The sequence below is a fragment of the Taudactylus pleione genome, unplaced genomic scaffold (assembly GCF_031769625.1).
Source record: "Taudactylus pleione unplaced genomic scaffold, aTauple2 ptg000015l, whole genome shotgun sequence".
Taxonomy (NCBI): Eukaryota; Metazoa; Chordata; class Amphibia; order Anura; family Myobatrachidae; genus Taudactylus; species Taudactylus pleione.
In genome coordinates this window covers 26,021,077-26,043,176 of record NW_028284417.1, presented here as the reverse complement: position 1 = coordinate 26,043,176, position 22,100 = coordinate 26,021,077, and the positions used below count along the sequence as shown (strand labels likewise).

At 42.7% G+C, this 22,100-nt stretch overlaps 1 protein-coding gene across 3 annotated transcripts in view; it reads left to right on the top strand.

Moving 5' to 3' along the window:
* BACH2 (BACH transcriptional regulator 2) overlaps nucleotides 1-21,857 on the top strand; it is a 344,951-nt gene extending 323,094 nt beyond the window's left edge. For all 3 annotated transcript variants that reach the window (XM_088470806.1, XM_088470825.1, XM_088470814.1), the window contains 2 exons: nucleotides 9,531-9,737; nucleotides 19,743-21,857. In XM_088470806.1, coding sequence (XP_088326932.1) covers nucleotides 9,531-9,737; nucleotides 19,743-20,222 — 687 coding nt within the window. In that variant the 3' untranslated portion in view covers nucleotides 20,223-21,857. The remainder of the gene's footprint in view (nucleotides 1-9,530; nucleotides 9,738-19,742) is intronic.
* The last annotated feature ends 243 nt before the right edge of the window (nucleotides 21,858-22,100 follow it).

The following is a 22,100-nucleotide window of genomic DNA, read 5'->3' as shown; positions in this document are numbered from 1 at the left end:
GATTAACAACAGGGCAGGGGCGGGGGGCAGTCGCCCACAGGCCCCCACATACTAGGGAGCCCCCACACATAGCTACAACACCAACGTAGGGGCACTGTGTCATTAGTGAAAAGTGGTTTCTGTATGGCATTATGTGAACTGGGGGCTATATAGTGAGCTTAACACCTTTTGTGGTGCTGGGAGGACCTATTTAGTATTCGGTTATTTCAGGTATGTTATTCTCTAACATACACAACCTTTGATTTGAATTACGAACACTTCACAATGGAAAAATGGGATGATTTAGGTTACATCCCTAATCCACACAGTTCATGGCCACATCCTTACATTGTGAAGTCATATCTCATTTCCACTATGAAATATAGACCTCTCTCTCAAAACCTGACATTTTGAAGGTATATACTTGCTCTTTCATATGATCATGGGCAAAATATGTATGTATGAATCTGAATGTAAGTGAAATAATGCAGGTTGGGGTGGGGGGTGGCCACAGCCCTGGTAGGCATTTTATACCTATTCTTATACCGCAGGATGTGGAGACACTTGCCACCTCCAACTCGCCCATCAATCAGTCCTCTTTGCAGTACAGTGTTAAAAATTGTGACCGTCCCACCAAAAGTGGAACATGCAATTCTTTTACTAAAACCCCAAAATGTTACCTGTTTTTATTCATTTAAATTATGCAGGGCAATATTAGAAATCATTTTGGTTATAATTGCCAGAAATAACTTCTTAGACAAGGAGATGGCAGTGTGTCAAAAGTACATATATAAACTTTGCAAGTTATTAGTATTTATTTAAAATAATAGCATATATGTATAGGGATGCGGTCAATATCCCGACTGCGGGGATTCCGGCGCTCAGACTGCCGGCGCTGGAATCCCAACACCTGTCAGATTCCCGGCAGCGGCATCTGGTAGCCTGAATCCTGAAGGTAAGTAGCGGTTTAGGGTTATGCACTAAGGGGTGGGTTAGGTTTAGGCACTAAGGGGGGAGGGTTAGGGTGCGGGGAGGGGGAGGTTAGGTTTAGGCACTAGGAGGAGGGGAGGTATGTTCAGGCACCAGGGAGGGTTAGGATACCTACCGACAGGTGTCGGCATCCTAACCCTGTTGGGATTCTGACCGCCAGGATCCCAAGTGCCGCCATCCCGTACCCATAGTATATGTATACTAGCACAATTGTAGGGGTTATCCACTCTGAGGAAACCACCCTCTCTATTAATATAGTATCTATTACTCTTATAAACCCAAACTCTCCAACAGCTCATGTCTGGTAACTTGGACACGAGAATGGGGCAAGGGGGTTAATGCCAACTGATAATGATATATTTGGGAGAGTAGTAAGTAAATGCTGGATTTGTCCCAAGTTGGAAAACAATATTAGTTATCAAGTGGTTGAAGTAAAAATATTTCAAGAAGATTATTTAGTTTGCTGGATAATCTTACGGAATACATGCAGGTAAATTGTTGATGGTCACATGCATGGCTTCTGTGGTTATTGGCCCATATGCCGAGTGTTACTAATTTATATGACTGTATGACGTCAATCCATAGCTGTCATCACTATCAGGCATTAGCTTTGTCCTTGGTTTAAGAGATCCATCAGACGTCAAACCGATCTCTGTGTATGCACAGCTCTGCAAAGCAAAGTTCTGTCTACATGCCCTCACTAAATAGATCCTTGGTTCTTATGCCATGTTGGCACCATTTACACCCATTCTACTGCAAGTGGAGATGCGACTGATTTGCGTACAACTCTGAATTTACTGTAGATTCATGCTTTGGCTACAGAACATGCACACTGCTAAAATATGCTAAAAAACGCAAGATCTGTCCACTGTAATACCGAATGGTGCATCCTTACACGCCACCATCAGTCGCACCATCAAAACTTGCACAGTCGCTATGGCAGGTGCAGTTTCTCTGTCTGTCCTTAGCCTCCTATGCCTGCAGCGGTGAACACAGCACTTGTACTGACACACCTGTGACACTCCCATTCTATGCCCACTGAATGGACCAGTTTTGCATGCACTACTAGACACCTCCCAATCACTGCCTATCACTTATCCGCAACATTTCTGATGACGCCTGTACCGATCGCAACAGCACCTTTTGCACATACACTCTATGTAACACAGGAGCCTTAGGGTTCTCTGAAATTTTCACGCATGCACAGTTGCAAAGAATTGATTAACTACTTGAACATTGGCTTTGTGTGCGGATTGCATGTATCTCAGAATCAGGCCCTAAGTCTTCAATGAGGCAAATTAATAAAAGTTCAATACATAACCATAAAATGAATTCAATATGTGCCATCAACAATACATATTGCACACAAATAAAGCTTATTTTCTTAGAAATTGAAAAACAAAGGACATTCAGTGTAGTTGCCTGCATATAAAAATATAAATGCAGAAGAGTCCGTCATTCTCTGGCCGGTGGGCCTTAGGGCTTTATTTATAAGCAGCGGCTAACAACTTCCCGGTTTAATGCAGATGAAAATGTAAACCGGCGCCAACAATCAGATTAAAGTACGCCGGGCTTTACACTGACTGCGGGTGCCGTTTTACATTTTCGTAGTATTTGCCAGTGTTAAAATTACATCTGCAGCTATCTTTAACACTCTAATTACTGGGAAACTGGAGTGCAGACTCTAACAGAACTGAGTGGGTATCTGTAGCATAGCTATTGGTGAGAACCTGTTTCTATACACCAAGGGCATAGCTGAGTATCTTTTATAACCGTGTTAATTTATAACATCAGGCATATCTCACACAGGTATACAAGTGTTGCATATCAAATTAATCAGCAGAGTCTGCTGGTGCGTCCTAGTCGCATTGCGTTGCGACTTTTCAGCGAAAAAGACGTCTGGCGCTAGTAGAATCTCCCAAGACCTGGCGCGCCAAGAGAGACTGTTTGATGCGACTGCAGCAAAGACGAGTGAAAACACATCTGTATTATTTAATTACCTATATAAAAACCTATTTCTATTAAGTAATCTATGTACATCATTATGGAGGAAACCAAACTTAGTTAGTGGTAAAAGCCATACTGTTATGAGAGAATCATGAAACACAGGAGGCCTTCTCCTGCTTATGCTAAGCCACTTTGTGTCTCATATAAATGTATGACTCACCAAACTCCTACATATGCCACACAGTGTGATTCCCTGTGGTGTGTGTGCTTGTCCTTGTGTGCTTGTGCTTAACCTGCCTTCACACCAATTGGATAATCCATGGCGGTATCTCACTGTGTAATATAGGAGCCTCTCCATGCTTGGCTCTGTCACTGAGTACATTACTGCTAAGCACTTATATGTAATTTATACAGGAGAGTCAGTGCGACGTTTCTCATGGATCCATTAAACTGTCATGTTTTTGCTTTTTTGTTCAGCATCCAGCTCCTTACAGAAACTGGTTTTTATTTAAAGCAAATACATAAGAGTATAGATAGTCACTAAATGAATAGGAATGGAAAGTAAACGCACTTACAGGAATGACTATTACATGCCAATTATAATTGCTCCCAAAGGGTATATATGACTAGAGATGTATAAAGGAGGCAATCACTAGAGTACCTGTATAGAGAAATAAACCATGCTAAAGAAATAGTGGAGATTTTCCTTTAAGGAAGCTAGTAAAATCATTGTTGCCAAACACTATGGGTGATCGATGTACACACCATCAAGTCTAAGGTTAGCTGTCCTGTGTAAAGTGCAGTGCTCTGTGTCTGTTTGGGTGTCTGATGTAGCTGATATCACATACTACAGAGGTACAAAGTCTAGTCTTGTGTGAAAGGAAGCAAAGTCCAGGCTCTTCCAGGACTCATACAATGGATCAGCTCAATGGTCCCTCTAGCGTCGTCCTGTACAATCACACACATGGCTTACAATGACTAAGTGATCCTCTGTGGCATGGCATGCTCACTTTCACAGATACATTCACTCACAATTGTAAAAGGTGCGCAATTTAGAGGTTTGAAAGTATATGTGCCCATTATATAGTATGTATTTGAATAAATTAATTATTGATGTGTGTGTGGAAGAGGCCCATCACTAGGACTGGGCCATCATGGACCTGCCTTTCGTTGTACAATGCCACTATTTGCAAAATCATGATGACGCGATTTACAGTCTCCCATATGATCCGGCAAAGCATGCAGGTGAGTGCAAAGTGTGGCCACCTAAGAGACAGAGTAAGCCCACTATTTCACCTAATATCCAAATCTGTATATTACTGAATAGAATAACACACCTGAAATAACTGTATGTTTTCATGTCATTACATATGTCCACCATGCTCTTTTACTCCACTTCAGCAGTCACACTACAGATGTGTCCTCATACATCTAGCCTCAATACGACACACAGCGCGGGATGCCAGGTCCGTGCAACTCTGCTAGCGCTGGGCGTCTTTTTTGCCAAAAATGCGTCTTTAGTTGCAATGCAATGGGACTAGATCGAACCAGATGACCGCACTTTTCAATCTGGTATGCAACACTTGTGTATCTGATCTTCAGGGCTAAACTCTCCTTGGCGTACCTGAGTAATTGATGACATCATTGCATGCCACAAGTACCTGGTGTTAACATCTATCCCTACGTATTGTTAAATAAAGACAAAAAAACATATGAGCTTATTTCCTTTCAATAAGTATTAAACCTCAACCACAGTGTACTTTAAATAGACTGTAAGGAATTCTAGCACTCAAAAAGTGTCTTGCTAAAACAGATTTGAATCAAAACCAAGTGTTTCTGTATGAATCATACAGCTACCTGCAGGATGTCTGTAAGTTACCTTATTTGCCTGCCAATAAACATACGCTGCTGAATTATTTGAGTAAAAGTCACACTTTCTGGTATACATTTACATAATTGAGCTAGTGAATTACCATTCTTTAAAAATACACAATCACTGCTCTCTTGTGGCAAAAAACAGGTACTACAATAATAGTGTTTGCAACATTTGTCAATGTTCAAATCACATTCAATTTAAAAATGTTATAGGTTGGTATGCATTACATATAGAATATGATATATTAAGACATCTTTTTGACCAACACACCTCTCTCTCTCTCTCTCTCTCTCTCTCTCTCTCTCGCATAAATTCATTCCAGATGCAGATTTATAATTTGGTGCCCCCTCCCCCATCACAGCCGATGACACTGTAATGTAGCAATTCGCATGCAGACAGGCTATAGATAGACGAAGGCAGCAGCTGGTGGTCTGACATGGAGCTCTCCACTAGTGTATGGTGGCTTCTTAGGTGCCCAGAAGGGGTGCCATGTATTGGGCAGCCATGACTGTACACAATGGAGGAGGTGCCCCTTCAGAGCTGGAGCCTGGCGCCTCCATTGTCTCCCATAGTTCTGCCACCTCTCTCTCATATATACATATAATACCCTTATGATCTATTTAATACTAGTTTGAAGCTCTTGGCCCTCAAGAGTATGCTGAAATAACAGGAAATAACATTCTGATTTAACACTATCCTGTAGCAAAATTCAGCACTATACCAGGAAAGCTGTCACCCACACTATGCCAATACATACATATAATTACTGCATTAATATTACCAGTGTTCTCCACAGAAAGTTTTTCCAGCCGGGTGGTATCAAAAAGTAGCCGTGTGGGGGCCTTCGCAGTAATAAAAGGTTTTAAATCCTGACCTTATAATGACTTAAACTTGAAATAACAATTTATATATTAATTATCTTCTTCTTAGATGCCCAGATACTGTCCCCACTTGCAGGCTACACAGAATATATTGTTTATACAGCTCTACAGATACTGGCTCCACTTGCAGGCTCTCTTAAATCAGTTCAAGTGACTGTTCCTGCCTGAACTTTTATACAGGAGGAGGGATCTTTGCCCTCCAGCCTGACACCGCCCCTGCACTGTGATGGACAACTACTCCCCACCCCAATGCCACATCCTCTGCCCCAATACCGTGTCGCCTACCCGGCACCCCCCCCCCCCAATGCGCCATGTCCCGTCACCTGGAACCTACACTAACATGTCCTTATTGCCGGCTGACACAGAGCCTCCATTGTCAAGAACGTGACGTCGGTGCAGCTCGGTGTCGCATTAGGCATCCGTGTCCGTGGCAACAGGGACACATTGATGGTGACTGGGAATGCGGTGCATTGGGGCGGGTGGAACTGCCGGGCGGTAGGCTGTTCCTGCTGGACGATGCACCCGCAGAAAACAGCCTGGGTAGAACACTGATTACATTGGGGATATTTATATTTAATTACATAGAATGTGGATGTTTTCCCATTATATGGTTTTGGAATCATTTAGTATAATAGCACAGAACATTAAACAGAGAGAGAGGAGAGGGAAAATGGGAATTGGCTGCAATTTACTAGTAACCTAAAATCAGCTAATAAAGAGCATTGGATTTCTACCTGTTGGAACTATGCACTTTTTAAACACTGTGCTTGTACACATTGCCTTGGTACAGAGCCAAACTATTACATTGGGTTTAGACTATGGGGTAGATTTAGGAAATCTTGGAGAGATATATGAAGTTGCTCATAGCAACCAATCAGCTCCTAACTGTCATTTTTCTATCACAGCTTGTAAGGTGACAGGTAGAAGCTGATTGGCTGCTATGTCAACTCCTCCACTTTATCTCTCTCCAAGATTTGATAAATTTCCCTGTTTCATTTGTTCCTCCTTTGAAGGACTGGTCCATACTGTCAGTTTTTTATATTTTTTCTACAGAGGACACAATTTTGAATTTAACATTTTCTCTCTAAATTTGTTTGTATTAGTTTCTTCCCTGAACACCTATTTGACAGCTACCAAATGAGTTAAATAAACCCAGAACATTGTGTATTGGGCACACTTTTACCATTTGCTTGCAGTAATGGTATTTGCTTGCTTTCCAATCCTAATCGTGCACCCTAAACTGGACTAAACGGCCACTGCAAACTGCCATTATTCAGTTATTCTTGAAACTGCTTTTATTATTAGTATCTCTTATTTGTATGACATCATCATATTCCTGAGCACTTTACAGAGAATATTTAGTAGTTCATGCCTGACCCTGAGGAGCTTACAGTCTAAATTTTCTATCACACAGTAATCTGTCCATATGTAATGATATGAAGTGCCCTTTGTGTACACCTATTATATTTAATCACATAAAATATTGTATAATAGGAAGGCATCATTTTATGCAGCAGGACATAGAGGGGGATGAGCACAAAAATAGAAACAGTTGTGAAAGATGGTAATTTCTTGATTAATATGGATATGGCTTATTTGCCTGTAATACAGCTTGTGTATACATCTGGGAATAGACCCACATCAAGTTTTACATAGTGTCCAGTGGAATGTTACCACTCTTCATGAATGGAATCAGTTTGAATGACCGTTGGCTGTAAGGCCTGCGGTTCAAATCCCGACACCGGCAGCCCGGCAACAGTGGAAATCCCAACAAGGGATTTAGGGTAAGTATCACTAACCCTACCCCCGCCCCCTAACCCTCCCTTAGGGGTGCCTAAACCTAACCCCCCCTTTCCCCACAGCCTAAACCTAAAAGTGCCCACACACATACCGATGTCCTCACGATGCGATTTTATGGCCAATTTCCTCATGAACTTTCACGGGAGCTCCCTTGCCATCGTGATCACGATTTGGAGTTAAAAATGTCCAATCTGACTAAAAATCTATCTTGCAGCCAATGCATTGTATCCCAGATTGGCTAATCTGCCCTACAGTACGGCAGATCAGAAGATGCGATGTATGACGAGCGGGGACGCGCATCTGCATCATGCTCGTGAGTATAAACTCACGATTTGTACTTTTTTTTACCCGATTCGTCGAAATCGGCCAAATCGTTTAAAATGTCGCTATGTGTGTGGGCACCCTAAGTCTCCCAGGGGGGTGCCTAACCCCCCCCCCTCCCCTAGCCTAACCCTCCCAAGGGGTAACTAGCCCTAAGTCCCCCCCGGGAGCCCCTAACCAAACCCTTCCACCCTAGCAACTGTCCGCGGTCACCGTCTGGCTTACCTTCAATCGGTATGTCGGGCTCCTGGCGTAGGTATAATGACAGGCATCAGGATTTCAACGCCTGTCATTAGAACCCTGCAAGGGATTTGACAGTCGGGAAGCCGGCGGTCAGCATTTTGACCGTCTGCTTCCTGACTGCATCCCTCATGAATATCATCTTCAAGTTGCTATAGAGATTATAGAGAAGGGAATCAGCTTCTCACTCTGGAGTCTATGTATCAGGCAGTGAAAAGAGTGGACCAGTGGAGAAGTAACCCATAGCAACCAATCAGCTTTGGAGTAGCATTTATCAAGTACAGTCTATAAAATAATAGGTAGGAGCTGATTGGTTGCTATGGGCAACTTCTCCACTGGTCCACTATGCCACGCTTTTCACTGCTTGATACATAAACCCCTATTCTCTAATGACCATAATGGTTTGATGATATTTAGGTTGAAGACTGTGCTGGCCAAAGAAAATAAGTTCATCTTCATGCTCATCAAACAAAGATAGAATTTCAGAATATGCATAATGTCAAGATATTGCTGCCCAAACCGTCACCGGTCCACTTTCATGTTTAACAGTTGGAATAATGCATTTAAGATTATAGGTTTCCCTGGGCATTCTCCACATGGCCTGATCTAGGGAACTGCATGAAGGAGGACCCATAAGCTTCAGACATCCAGATTTTATATTCCTGTAACTATTTTTTCACCTTTTAGCATTGTGGTTTTCTGAAGCTCTCATCAGATTGTTTTTGTGGAAACCGGGACTTCAAGATGAATATTGAATTCTGCAGTCACATTTGATGCAGTAGTTCTATGATTTTGACACAATTGTCTTCAAAGTCACCTTGTTTTGCTTTCTTCGCTGATGGCGTCTTTCCCTGCTCTGTGTATGTTGTCATAAGCTTATGAATGGATACAACATCTAAAGTGGATGCAAATGTGTATAAACAAGCAAAAGAATAGAGACAGAGCAGCACTACAAATTTTCTTACCCTATAGCCAACACAATAAAACCACTGCTACTGCTCCTCTCGGAGCCCTGTTGTGAATAAGAGGTCACTCGGGGGACACTCTCCATAGGAATGAATGGGAACATGCTGATTGCCAGAGCTTGGGAACTGCTACGAATTGACCAATCAGCGCATCCGCAGCACTTAATAAATATCCCCAAAGAGTCTAAAGCTGGGTACACACTGTGCTGAGGTATCCACGCCGACACAGTGGCTTTTCAGGTAAGATATACAAACTTACCGATCAGCCGCTTGATGTGTATTCCCTGACATCACAACTGGGTGGGCATTTGAATTTGCCCAGCCAGTTGAGCTATCAGTCACCAGCGGTCCCTGCAGCAAGTGTATGGGCGTCTGACTGCCAATACACACAGCCAGATGCGCAGATATATTTTCCAGCATTAATAACCAAATTAAATGTGTGCTACAGAAGCTGTTTGCACGTGTACACCGAGATTAGAAACTTTGTGAATACCAATAAACCATTAATCATTCTTTTTTTCTATCATGTAGGTTAAGTTGCCCTTTCCCATTGATCAAATCACAGATCTTCCACGCAATGATTTTCAGATGATGATAAAGATGCACAAGCTGACCTCAGAACAGTTGGAATTCATTCACGATGTCCGGCGCCGAAGCAAAAACAGGATAGCTGCCCAGCGTTGCCGCAAGAGGAAACTTGACTGTATACAGAACTTAGAATGTGAAATACATAAGCTGGTGAGTACAATCTACTACTGTACCTAACTGTAATGAGGTGCAGAGTGAGAACAGTGCAAGCCATGGCTTGGTGATAACATTAGGTATAGCAGCACAAACATCCAGCGTTAACAGAAAGAAAAAAATATATAGGCTATAATAGTTATCACTAGAATAATATGCTATGAGAACATATCAGTCATAACATTTATTGTATTAAAACATGTTAACACACAACAGGAAGGTGCTGGTAGCATAATAATTAATAAAGATCCAAAAATAAAAATAATCTGGGTCCTGAATGTATTTGTATAATCTGTGTCTCTGAATATATGGTGTAACCTGAACTCCTCCACGAACCACCATACTTGACTTCAGACTTCCATAGAGGTCATATAAGCTGTAATTATGCCCATAGTGTGGTATAAAAATTGTAACTATAAAAAACTAAGGGTTTAACATTTTTACAATTTTTCTCCTGTTTCCTTGTACAAATAAGGAGTTTATATATTTATCAAATTGTAAGAATTTTTTTAATCGCTGATCTGGTGGTAACAGTCCTTACAGCCAGTTGGAATATGCTGTCCTACATCACCCATTCCTAGACATGAGTTCACAGGTGACACTGTCAATCCAAGGTACAGTTACAATCTGATCCATCGACTATCCTCTTTCTAGTTACTGCTGCATCAGCACTGAATTAAAAAATATATATTTAATTGACTGTATGCTCCAACTAGATAGTCATTCATATTATGAACCATTAAACCATCACGGTTGTCAGCAGGTTTGATAATTCTGCTATCAGCAACTAAATTCTTAATCTATAAACTTTCCTTTATTTTCTTTTTCACAAATTTGTTTAAAAACTGCCCAATGTTATTTGATAAAAACTTTTGATAAAGTTGAAGCAGAAAAAGAAAGTTGTTTTTTTTTTGGAACCTAGATATTCTATTATCACTCAAATGAAATATGTAGTTTATAGTTATTTAACATTCTACTAAGAAAGATTCTGACATAAATTTCTCTATTATCCAAATCATCTAATAAAACCATAATAACATCCAAATACCTTTTTCACCTTCATAACCTTCATAACCAGTTAACCGAACAGCATCAGGTCACTGCTCTGCAGGATGACTGGTTACACACTGTTTGATTAGATCCCGACACCTATATTTGAATAGGTGTACCCTTTTTTTCTTGAAACTTTTCATTGATAAAACTCAGTGATGAGCCTTCTTTTTTTTGTAAACCTGGCAATTTCTTAGATGCTGTGCACTCCATATTTTGTACATGGTCATGTGTGGTGCTTGTCCAAGTTTATATATATATATATATGTGTGTGTGTGTGTGTGTGTGTGTGTGTATATATATATATATATATTAGGGGTGAGCGGGTTCGGATTTCTGAAATCCGAGCCCCCCCGATCCGAGTCCGATCCGAATCAGGCTCGACTTTTCCCGCCTGACTCGGATCTGAAATCGAGGCAAAACGTCATCATCCCGCCTTCCGAGTCTCGCGGGTTTTGGATCCTATATAAGGTACCCACGTCGGCGCCATTTTCTCACTCGGCTGTGGACAGTGAAGAGGGAGGGTGGGAGTTAGGGCTGTGTAGTGTAGTGTAGTGTAGTGCTGCTGTTGTCCACTACTTCAAAGTCCATAGGGGCTGGCTGTGTTGTGCTGTGCTGCTGTTGTTAATAGGGGCTGTGTCCACTACTTCAAAGTCCATAGGGGCTGGCTGGACTGTGTTGTGCAGTCAGTTCTCCATAGGGGCTGTGTCCACTCCAAAGTCCTGTGCAGTGTCCCAGTCCTAAAGGAGTGCTGTAGTGTTGTCCAGGGGGTGCTCTGTCCATCAGGGGTGCTCCCCCCAAGTGCTAAAAAAATAATATATTTTCTGTGTTTGTGAATTGTGTGCGCAGTAGCCGCACGTGCATCAACAAAGTAGTGCCAAGCGTGCGCCTGTGTCATAAGTAAAGGGCCGGCTGGCTTGACCGTTAAAGGGTGCTGTAACCCCCGAAAGTACACTCCAGTCCAAACCAAAAAAAAATTATTTTCTGTGTTTGTGAATTGTGTGCGCAGTAGCCGCACGTGCATCAACAAAGTAGTGCCAAGCGTGCGCCTGTGTCATAAGTAAAGGGCCGGCTGGCTTGACCGTTAATGGTGCTGTAACCCCCGAAAGTACACTCCAGTCCAAACCAAAAAAAAAATTATTTTCTGTGTTTGTGAATTGTGTGCGCAGTAGCCGCACGTGCATCAACAAAGTAGTGCCAAGCGTGCGCCTGTGTCATAAGTAAAGGGCCGGCTGGCTTGACCGTTAAAGGGTGCTGTAACCCCCGAAAGTACACTCCAGTCCAAACCAAAAAAAAATTATTTTCTGTGTTTGTGAATTGTGTGCGCAGTAGCCGCACGTGCATCAACAAAGTAGTGCCAAGCGTGCACCTGTGTCATAAGTAAAGGGCCGGCTGGCTTGACCGTTAAGGGTGCTGTAACCCCCGAAAGTACACTCCAGTCCAAACCTAAAAAAAAATTATTTTCTGTGTTTGTGAATTGTGTGCGCAGTAGCCGCACGTGCATCAACAAAGTAGTGCCAAGCGTGCGCCTGTGTCATAAGTAAAGGGCCGGCTGGCTTGACCGTTAAGGGTGCTGTAACCCCCGAAAGTACACTCCAGTCCAAACCAAAAAAAAAATTATTTTCTGTGTTTGTGAATTGTGTGCACTGTGGCTGCACGTGCATCAACAAAGGAGCAGCGCCAAGCGTGCGCCTGTGTCCCATAAGTAAAGAGCCGGCTGGCTCATTTCTTAAAGGGTGGTGTAACCCACAAAGTGCACTACTCTCCAGCAAAAATAAAATAATATTTTCTGTGTTTGTGTGCGCTTTAGCCGCACGTATATATATCAATATAACATAAATGGAGGACCAAACTTTCTCCGATAAAAATAAAATAGGGAAAGATCAAGAACCTCTTCCTCCTAGTGCTGTTGCTGCTGCTGGGAGTTGTTCATCATCCCAGAGAGGAAGTAGGAACATCACTACTTTTACTAAACAATTGACCCTCCAACAGTCCCTAGCGATGAGGATGAAGTACGACAGCAGTCATCCTGAAGCAAAACGTATAACTGAGGCCTTGACTGCTATGTTGGTGTTAGACGTGCGTCCGGTATCCGACATTAGTGCAGTGGGATTTAGACAATTGATGGAGGTAGTGTGTCCTCGGTTCCAAATCCCGTCTAGATTCCACCTGCATCCTCAAAGCAGCAGCGACAAGCGTGCGTCTGTCTGTTAAAGGGTGGTGACACCCTCAAAGTGTTCTACACAAACAATTAAAATATTGTTCTTTTTTTTCGGTCTTTGTGAAATGTGTGGGCTGTAGCCGCACCTGCATCCTTAAAGCAGCAGCGACAAGCGTGCGTCTGTCTGTTAAAGGGTGATGACACCTCAAAGTGTTCTACACAAACAATTAAAATATTCTTCTTCTTTTTTCTGTCTTTGTGAATTGTGTGGGCTGTAGCCGCACTTGCATCCTCAAAGCAGCAGCGACAAGCGTGCGTCTGTCTGTTAAAGGGTGGTGTAACCCTCAAAGTGTGCTCCACAAACAATAAAAATATTCTTTTTTTTTTTCTGTCTTTGTGAATTGTGTGGGCTGTAGCCGCACTTGAATCCTCAAAGCAGCAGCGACAAGCGTGCGTCTGTCTGTTAAAGGATTACATCGGTGACAGCATCCAAGTAGGCATGTCAGACAGTCCGTACCTGTACTGGCAGGAAAAAGAAGCAATTTGGAGGTCCCTGTACAAACTGGCTCTATTTTACCTGAGTTGCCCCCCCTCCAGTGTGTACTCCGAAAGAGTGTTTAGTGCAGCCGGGAACCTTGTCAGCGAAAGGCGTAGGAGGTTGCTTCCACAAACTGTGGAGAAGATGATGTTCATAAAATGAATTATCAACTCTTCCAGGGAGACCAGCCTCCAGAACGTACAGAGGGACCTGTGGTTCCAGCAGGGACGAATTAATACTCTGTGAGGATGAGGATGTACACACTGAAGAGGGTGAGGAATCGGTGGATGAGGAGGATGAGGATGACATCTTGCCTCCGTAGAGCCAGTTTGTGCAGGGACACATTAATTGCCAGCTTGTTTTGTGGGGGCCCAAACGAACCAATCATTTCAGCCACAGTTGTGTGGCAGACCCTGGCGCTGAAATGATCGATTTGTTAAAGTGTGCATGTCCTGTTTATACAACATAAGGGTGGGTGGGAGGGCCCAAGGACAATTCCATCTTGCACTTCTTTTTTTTCTTTGCATTATGTACAGTTTGGGGCCTAGTTTTTCTAACTGCCATCCTGTCTGCCACTGCAGTGTCACTCCTAGATGGGTCACGTGTTTGTGCCGCCCACTCGTGTCGCTTAGCATAGTCATCCAGCTACCTCGGTGCAACCTTTTGGACATGAAAACACTATTGTGAGGTGTGAGGTGTTCAGAATAGACTGGAAATGAGTGGAAATTAAGGTTATTGAGGTTAATAATAGCATAGGAGCAGAGAAACCAACAAATTCTGTGATTTTAGCTGTTTTTATGCTTTTTTTAAAAAAAATACAGATCCAAAACACAAAACCCAGAACCCAAAACACGGAAGGGTGGTTTTGGCAAAACCAATCCAGATCCAAAACACGAAGAAAGATCCAGATCCAAAACCAAAACACAAAACACGAAAAGTGGCCGGTGCACACACCTAATATATATATATATTAGGGGTGTGCACCGGCCACTTTTCGTGTTTTGGTTTTGGATCTGGATCTTTCTTCGTGTTTTGGATCTGGATTGGTTTTGCCAAAACCACCCTTCCGTGTTTTGGGTTCTGGGTTTTGTGTTTTGGATCTGTATTTTTTTGAAAAAAAGCATAAAAACAGCTAAAATCACAGAATTTGTAGGTTTTTCTGCTCCTATGCTATTATTAACCTCAATAACCTTAATTTCCACTCATTTCCAGTCTATTCTGAATACCTCACACCTCACAATAGTGTTTTTATGTCCAAAAGGTTGCACCGAGGTAGCTGGATGACTATGCTAAGCGACACGAGTGGGCGGCACAAACACGTGACCCATCTAGGCGTGAAACTGCAGTGGCAGACAGGATGGCATTGAAAAACTAGGCCCCAAACTGTACATAATGCAAAGAAAAAAAAGAGGTGCAAGATGGAATTGTCCTTGGGCCCTCCCACCCACCCTTATGTTGTATAAACAGGACATGCACACTTTAACAAACCAATCATTTCAGCGCCAGGGTCTGCCACACAACTGTGGCTGAAATGATTGGTTCGTTTGGGCCCCCACAAAACAAGCTGGCAATTAATCTGTCCCTGCACAAACTGGCTCTACGGAGGCAAGAAGTCGTCCTCATCCTCCTCATCCACAGATTCCTCACCCTCTTCAGTGTTATGTACATCCTCATCCTCACAGAGTATTAATTCGTCCCTGCTGGAACCACAGGTCCCTCTGTACGTTCTGGAGGCTGGTCTCCCTGGAAGAGTTGATCATTCATTTTATGAACATCATCTTCTCCACATTTTGTGGAAGCAACCTCCTACGCCTTTCGCTAACAAGGTTCCCGGCTGCACTAAACACTCTTTCGGAGTACACACTGGAGGGGGGGCAACTCAGGTAAAATAGAGCCAGTTTGTACAGGGACCTCCAAATTGCTTCTTTTTCCTGCCAGTACAGGTACGGACTGTCTGACATGCCTACTTGGATGCTGTCACCGATGTAATCCTTTAACAGACAGACGCACGCTTGTCGCTGCTGCTTTAAGGATGCAGGTGCGGCTACAGCCCACACAATTCACAAAGACAGAAAAAAGAAGAATATTTTTATTGTTTGTGTAGCACACTTTGAGGGTGTCACCACCCTTTAACAGACAGACGCACGCTTGTCGCTGCTGCTTTGAGGATGCAAGTGCGGCTACATCGCACACAAGTCACAAACACATAAAAAAAATAGTTTTTTATTTTTTGGAGCACTTTGAGAGTTACACCACCCTTTAACAGACAGACGCACGCTTGTCGCTGCTGCTTTAAGGATGCAGGTGCAGCTACAGCCCACACAATTCACAAAGACCGAAAAAAAAGAACAATATTTTAATTGTTTGTGTAGAACACTTTGAGGGTGTCACCACCCTTTAACAGACAGACGCACGCTTGTCGCTGCTGCTTTAAGGATGCAGGTGCGGCTACAGCCCACACAATTCACAAAGACCGAAAAAAAAAGAACAATATTTTAATTGTTTGTGTAGCACACTTTGAGGGTGTCACCACCCTTTAACAGACAGACGCACGCTTGTCGCAGCTGCTTTAAGGATGCAGGTGCGGCTACAGCCCACACAATTCACAAACACAGAAAATAATTTTTTTTTTGGTTTGGACTGGAGTGTACTTTCGGGGGTTACAGCACCCTTTAATGGTCAAGCCAGCCGGCCCTTTACTTATGACACAGGCGCACACTTGGCACTACTTTGTTGATGCACGTGCGGCTACTGCGCACACAATTCACAAACACAGAAAATAATTTTTTTTCGGTTTGGACTGGAGTGTACTTTGGGGGTTACAGCACCCTTTAACGGTCAAGCCAGCCGGCCCTTTACTTATGACACAGGCGCACGCTTGGCACTACTTTGTTGATGCACGTGCGGCTACTGCGCACACAATTCACAAACACAGAAAATAATTTTTTTTTTGGTTTGGACTGGAGTGTACTTTGGGGGTTACAGCACCCTTTAACGGTCAAGCCAGCCGGCCCTTTACTTATGACACAGGCGCACGCTTGGCACTACTTTGTTGATGCACGTGCGGCTACTGCGCACACAATTCACAAACACAGAAAATAATTTTTTTTTTGGTTTGGACTGGAGTGTACTTTCGGGGGTTACAGCACCCTTAACGGTCAAGCCAGCCGGCCCTTTACTTATGACACAGGCGCACGCTTGGCACTACTTTGTTGATGCACGTGCGGCTAATGCGCACACAATTCACAAACACAGAAAATATATTATTTTTTTAGCACTTGGGGGGAGCACCCCTGATGGACAGAGCACCCCCTGGACAACACTACAGCACCTCTTTAGGACTGGGACACTGCACAGGACTTTGGAGTGGACACAGCCCCTATGGAGAACTGACTGCACAACACAGTCCAGCCAGCCCCTATGGACTTTGAAGTAGTGGACAACAGCAGCACTACACTACACTACACAGCCCTAACTCCCACCCTCCCTCTTCACTGTCCACAGCCGAGTGAGAAAATGGCGCCGACGTGGGTACCTTATATAGGATCCAAAACCCGCGAGACTCGGAAGGCGGGAAGATGATGTTTTGCCTCGATTTCAGAATCCGAGTCAGGCGGGAAAAGTCGAGCCTGACTCGGATCGGACTCGGATCGGGGGGGCTCGGGGGGGTTCGGATTTCAGAAATCCGAACCCGCTCACCCCTAATATATATATATATATATCAACAAATATATACACTGAAATAATGGATGAACCGGCACTCGCAGTCCAAGCAAATGTGAAGGTTTCCCAGGTGCCCTCCAGGGGAATTGTAGTAGAATAAACAACAGTCAATCGGTGAGAATCAAGTAAAACCTTTTTGCATTTAAGTTCCGGAGTGCCGCCTCATTATGTCCTAGGATTGACTATTGTTTATTCTATTATATATATTATATTGATAAGCGATAACATTAGCCAGGCCACCACCTTTCATTGCTCCATAGTCCAGTTCTGACACTCTGCCCATTGTAGGCGCTTTCAGCAGTGGACAGGGGGTCAGCATGGGCACTGTGACCGGTCTGTGGCTATGCTGCCCTATACCCAGCAAGCTGCGATGCAATGTGTGTTTTGACACCTTTCTATCTTAGCCAGCATTAACTTTATCAGCAATTTGTGCTACAGAATTAATGAGCCTTGGGTGCCCATGACCCTGTCTCCGGGTCACCAGTTGTCCTTCCTTGGACCACTTTTGGTAGGTATTAATCACTGCACGCCCTAAAGACTCCACAAGAACTTTGCCATTTTGGAGATGCTTTGACCCAGTCATCTAGCCATTACATTTTGGCCATTTGTCAAAGTTGCTCATATCCTTACGCTTGCCCATTTTTCCTGCTTCCAACACATTAACTTCAAAGACTGAGTGTTCACTTACTGCCTAATATATCCTACCCCTTGACAATGTGGCATTGTAAAGAGATAATCAATGTTATTCGCTGTACAAATCTTTACAGTAGTAACTTGAATAAAGGGTATGTAGTTATGACACCGGCGGATGCACGGCCGCTGGTCTCAATACCGACCGTGAAATACCGACGCCTATGTTAATCCCGATGCCGGAACTCTGGCAGGACGCCGGACAGATCATCTGACACCGGGGGTAAGTATCCACGTAGCCGGAGATGGGGGGGTTAGGGTTAGGCACCCCCCGGGGAGGGTTAGGCTGGGGTAAGGGGGGGTTAGGTTTAGGCACTAAGGGGGAGGTTAGGGTTAGGTGCCCGGGAGGGTTAGGTTTAGGGTGTGGGGAGGGGGGGTTAACTTTAGGCACTAAGGGGGGAAGTTAGGGACCCCTGAAGGTGGGTTAGGGGGGGAGAGGGTTAGGAAATGTAAACTTACCTCCGCTGTCAAGATCTCCTCCATCGGGCTGACGGCATCGGGATTTGAACCGCCGGGCTCACGTCCGGGGGTCAAACATACTGATTCCTCTTCCATATGGCCGTATCTCACCCAAGTGCCTTTATCAAGGGCTACCATAAACTTAAGCTGCATACACATGTAAAGATTTTCTGTCCAACCGTCCAACTAGTTGATTGGTTGGAATGAAAATCTGGTAAGGTATGAAAGCAAATGACAATCAGCAATTTGCTCCCAAAAATTGACAAAAACTGTTGTTTGAACAAATTGTTTAGATCAAACATTTAACAAACTTGTCTGAACGACCATTTTCATCTGTTTTCTGGCATTTAGGAGCAAATTGCTGATCATCAGTTACTCCCATACGTTACGTTACCAGATTTTCATTCTAATCAATCAACTAGTTGGATGGTTGGACAGAAAATCTTTACGTGTGTACCCAGCCTTAGACTGACAAACTGCACTTTAATCCTGAAAATAGCACCAAAAAGTTACATTAAACATTTCAGGTAAATTTACAGATGTTTAAAGTAGTTAAGATCAGCTCTCAAACAAAGACCACTGGTGGATCCAATGTGACGTGGCCATGGCAACTAGACTAGCCATGGTCATAACGACCCCACAAATAAATATAAATGATTGTCACAGGGCTATAACCAGATGCAGCCAAGTCAGAGACACAAAGTCATAACAGCAAGCAGCCAATGATGTGCTGGGTGCCATTTTTATGTATACTATAATATTGGCATACATCCACTACTAATTAAACCTAGGTACATTTCTGTACTTACATTCAAATGAACAAACCTATCATTCTTATATTTATATAATAACATATGTACTCTTTATATTTCATAAGCATTAGTAAAAATCCACTCATTTTGAGTCTTATTTTTAATATGAATGTTTTTATGGATATTAAATAAGTTTGTAGCTCTCTAAAAGTGACAATGATTGTATAGTAGGCAGTAGGCGAAGAAAAACTAGTAAATGTGTCTTGCTTTAAGGAAAATGGGTCTGCTAGAGGTGAAGGGCACACTAGCCTCAGCCACTTGTGCCCAGGGGGACTGTGCCAGCATATTACAGCACGCTACAGAAAATAAAACCGTTTACAGCAATGACTAATTTATGGGTGATGCATACTGTAGTAATTTAATTTAGGACAGAAAACTGGAGCAATTCCTGTAACCCGCTGATTTACTGGGGATGAAAGTCTGAGACTGTCACAGATATTTCTCATTTTAACGGTAAAGCTCATTTTGATCATATACTGTACACTATTTCTGCAAATGCTGTAATCTGGAGAATCAGGAATCAGACATTGCATATTTCAAGTAAGTAAATGTGTTGTCCTTCATTGTAGGTGTGTGAAAAGGAAAAGTTGTTATCAGAAAGGAACCAGCTGAAGGCATGTATGGGAGAGCTACTGGACAACTTCTCTTGTCTGTCCCAGGAAGTCTGTAGGGATATCCAGAGCCCTGAGCAGATCCAAGCTCTGCACAGGTACTGTCCTGTTTTGAGGCCTCTGGATCTACCTACTGCGGCTGCATTCAACCCTTTACCAGAAAGAGAAGAGCAAAGTCTTGTCACTGCTCAGGATGCAGGAGAAAACATGCAGTACTGCAATGAGCAATCCCCAATACAACATGGAGGTCACACAATTCCTAACAACATACCAGACAATTGTATTGCAAGAAGAGGCCTGGAGGGATCTGACCATGGTACTTACTCAGAGAGGCAAACGTGTTTGGAACAGAACAGCCAAACAGTGACAGTTGATTTCTGTCAGGAAATGACCGAGAAATGTACTACGGATGAGCAACCTAGGAAAGATTTCTCCTAGTAATGTCTGATGATGTGCGGCTTTGCAGCCAAACAGAAGTCACCTGCCAGCCTTTGGCTGCCACTGCCTCCAGGAAACATTATTGGTGCACACTACAGCAGTCTTAGCAGCAATACTGTTTTATAAGTATTTCCCTCCTCTCTGAAAGCAGGAGATCCCTTCATGATGGTGCTATACCTTGCTCAAGCAGGGAACTATACAGTGTCTACACTGTCCTCCTTGCGTTCTATTTTATTTGTTAATGTATTCTAACTTCAGATCTTAACAGGGATGGACTTAACATCCATAACGACCCAACAGCAGCTTATATTCTCAGTGACCACGTCACAAAAACCTATCTCAGGAATTTCCTCGGAATGTTCATTTGTTTTTCATGGAAGACCTCTAATCAAGGTTTTATAGGTAAACTGTATATAGGTTCTTTATCCATATGCAAAAAGTCCACGCATCCCTCAATTTTCACACCCTAAAACTGGAAGTCTTCTGTTTTCTATTCTATACGCAAGATCCAACATTCCTATTTATGTCATTGATGCCACAGACTGCTTATTACCTATTTTTCCTCACTCTGACACTATCATCTAGTTACTAGTTATTTATAAACCGCCGTATGGAAACCTTCTCTAGTTTTCTTCTCCACAAATGTTTTTAGAGCAAATACAGCTCCAGTTTCCATTCAATCTAGCAGTTTCTTTGTAGATTTCCCTCCTTACACAGACTGTACAAGTTGTCCTTGCCACATGCACTGAGTTTTGCTGTTGTGTGTAAATGTAACATGACTACATATGCATTACTTGTTTGTATAACAAAGAAACAACAAAAAAAAAAAGAAAATACTCAGGAGAATAGGATGTAGAAACATTTTCTTGCCAAATATTACATTTACCATATAGTGTAAAACTTCAACACGATTAATCCCTCTTCAATCCTGGTTACAGGATAACTGTTCTAAAAAGGTGAACTTTTCATTTCTGTAGGTGATCACTTTAGGAATCAGGATTACAATGCTGACAAAGGGAGTACGCTGCAGTCCATCAAACCAATGAAAATCATTTACCTCATAATTAAGTGCAGGAATTCTCAAACATTTTTAACACCTACATTTTAACTCAGTATTTTATATTATTGTTTCCCGCCTTCCCCAGGTGATATTCTTTATTATGTGGTCACAAGCAACAATGTCACTTTTATTGCTGTTGTCCCAATACTTGTATAATGGATCACATGAGGATATGCTGTGTTGCTGTTATTTGGAAGACGAAAACTTAGAAAAGTTAGAATTGACTGTTGCTTGAACTGTTGCTATGCAAATGCAACACTAGGCAGCGTAGACGTATATTCAAATGTATTTTTGACCCTGCAGTACACATGTAAGCAACATATTTGTGCTGCAGTAAGCTCTCAGTCGATTAAGCTTGTTATCTTTTATTCTTCTGTTATATTCCCATTACTTTTGCTTTACTTGTAACATAAAGTGGATATAAAATTAGTGTCCGGTGTAATTAAAGCAAAGACATTTGCAGGTTCTACCTTAAATATAGTGAATTTGTATTGTATTGTACAGTCTATCTGCACCCCATTGCAGATTGATCAGTTGCCAGTCTACAAGAATTGCTACCACCATATCAGGGTTCTAAGTGTACTTTAGCAGGCTGGTTTGTTAAGATTGCACCATCTTGCTATTATAATGTGTAAAGTACTTAGCACATATTCATCAACCAGCCTGGAGATCCCTGTATTATGAAAGAAATGTAACTCCTTAATACTAAATACTAGTTTATCTCATTGGTTTCTATGTTTGGTAAGTGAAAACCGTAACACATTAACAGAATGATATGATAATCTGTCGTCAACTGTAACATAATCTTAATTTGTTTA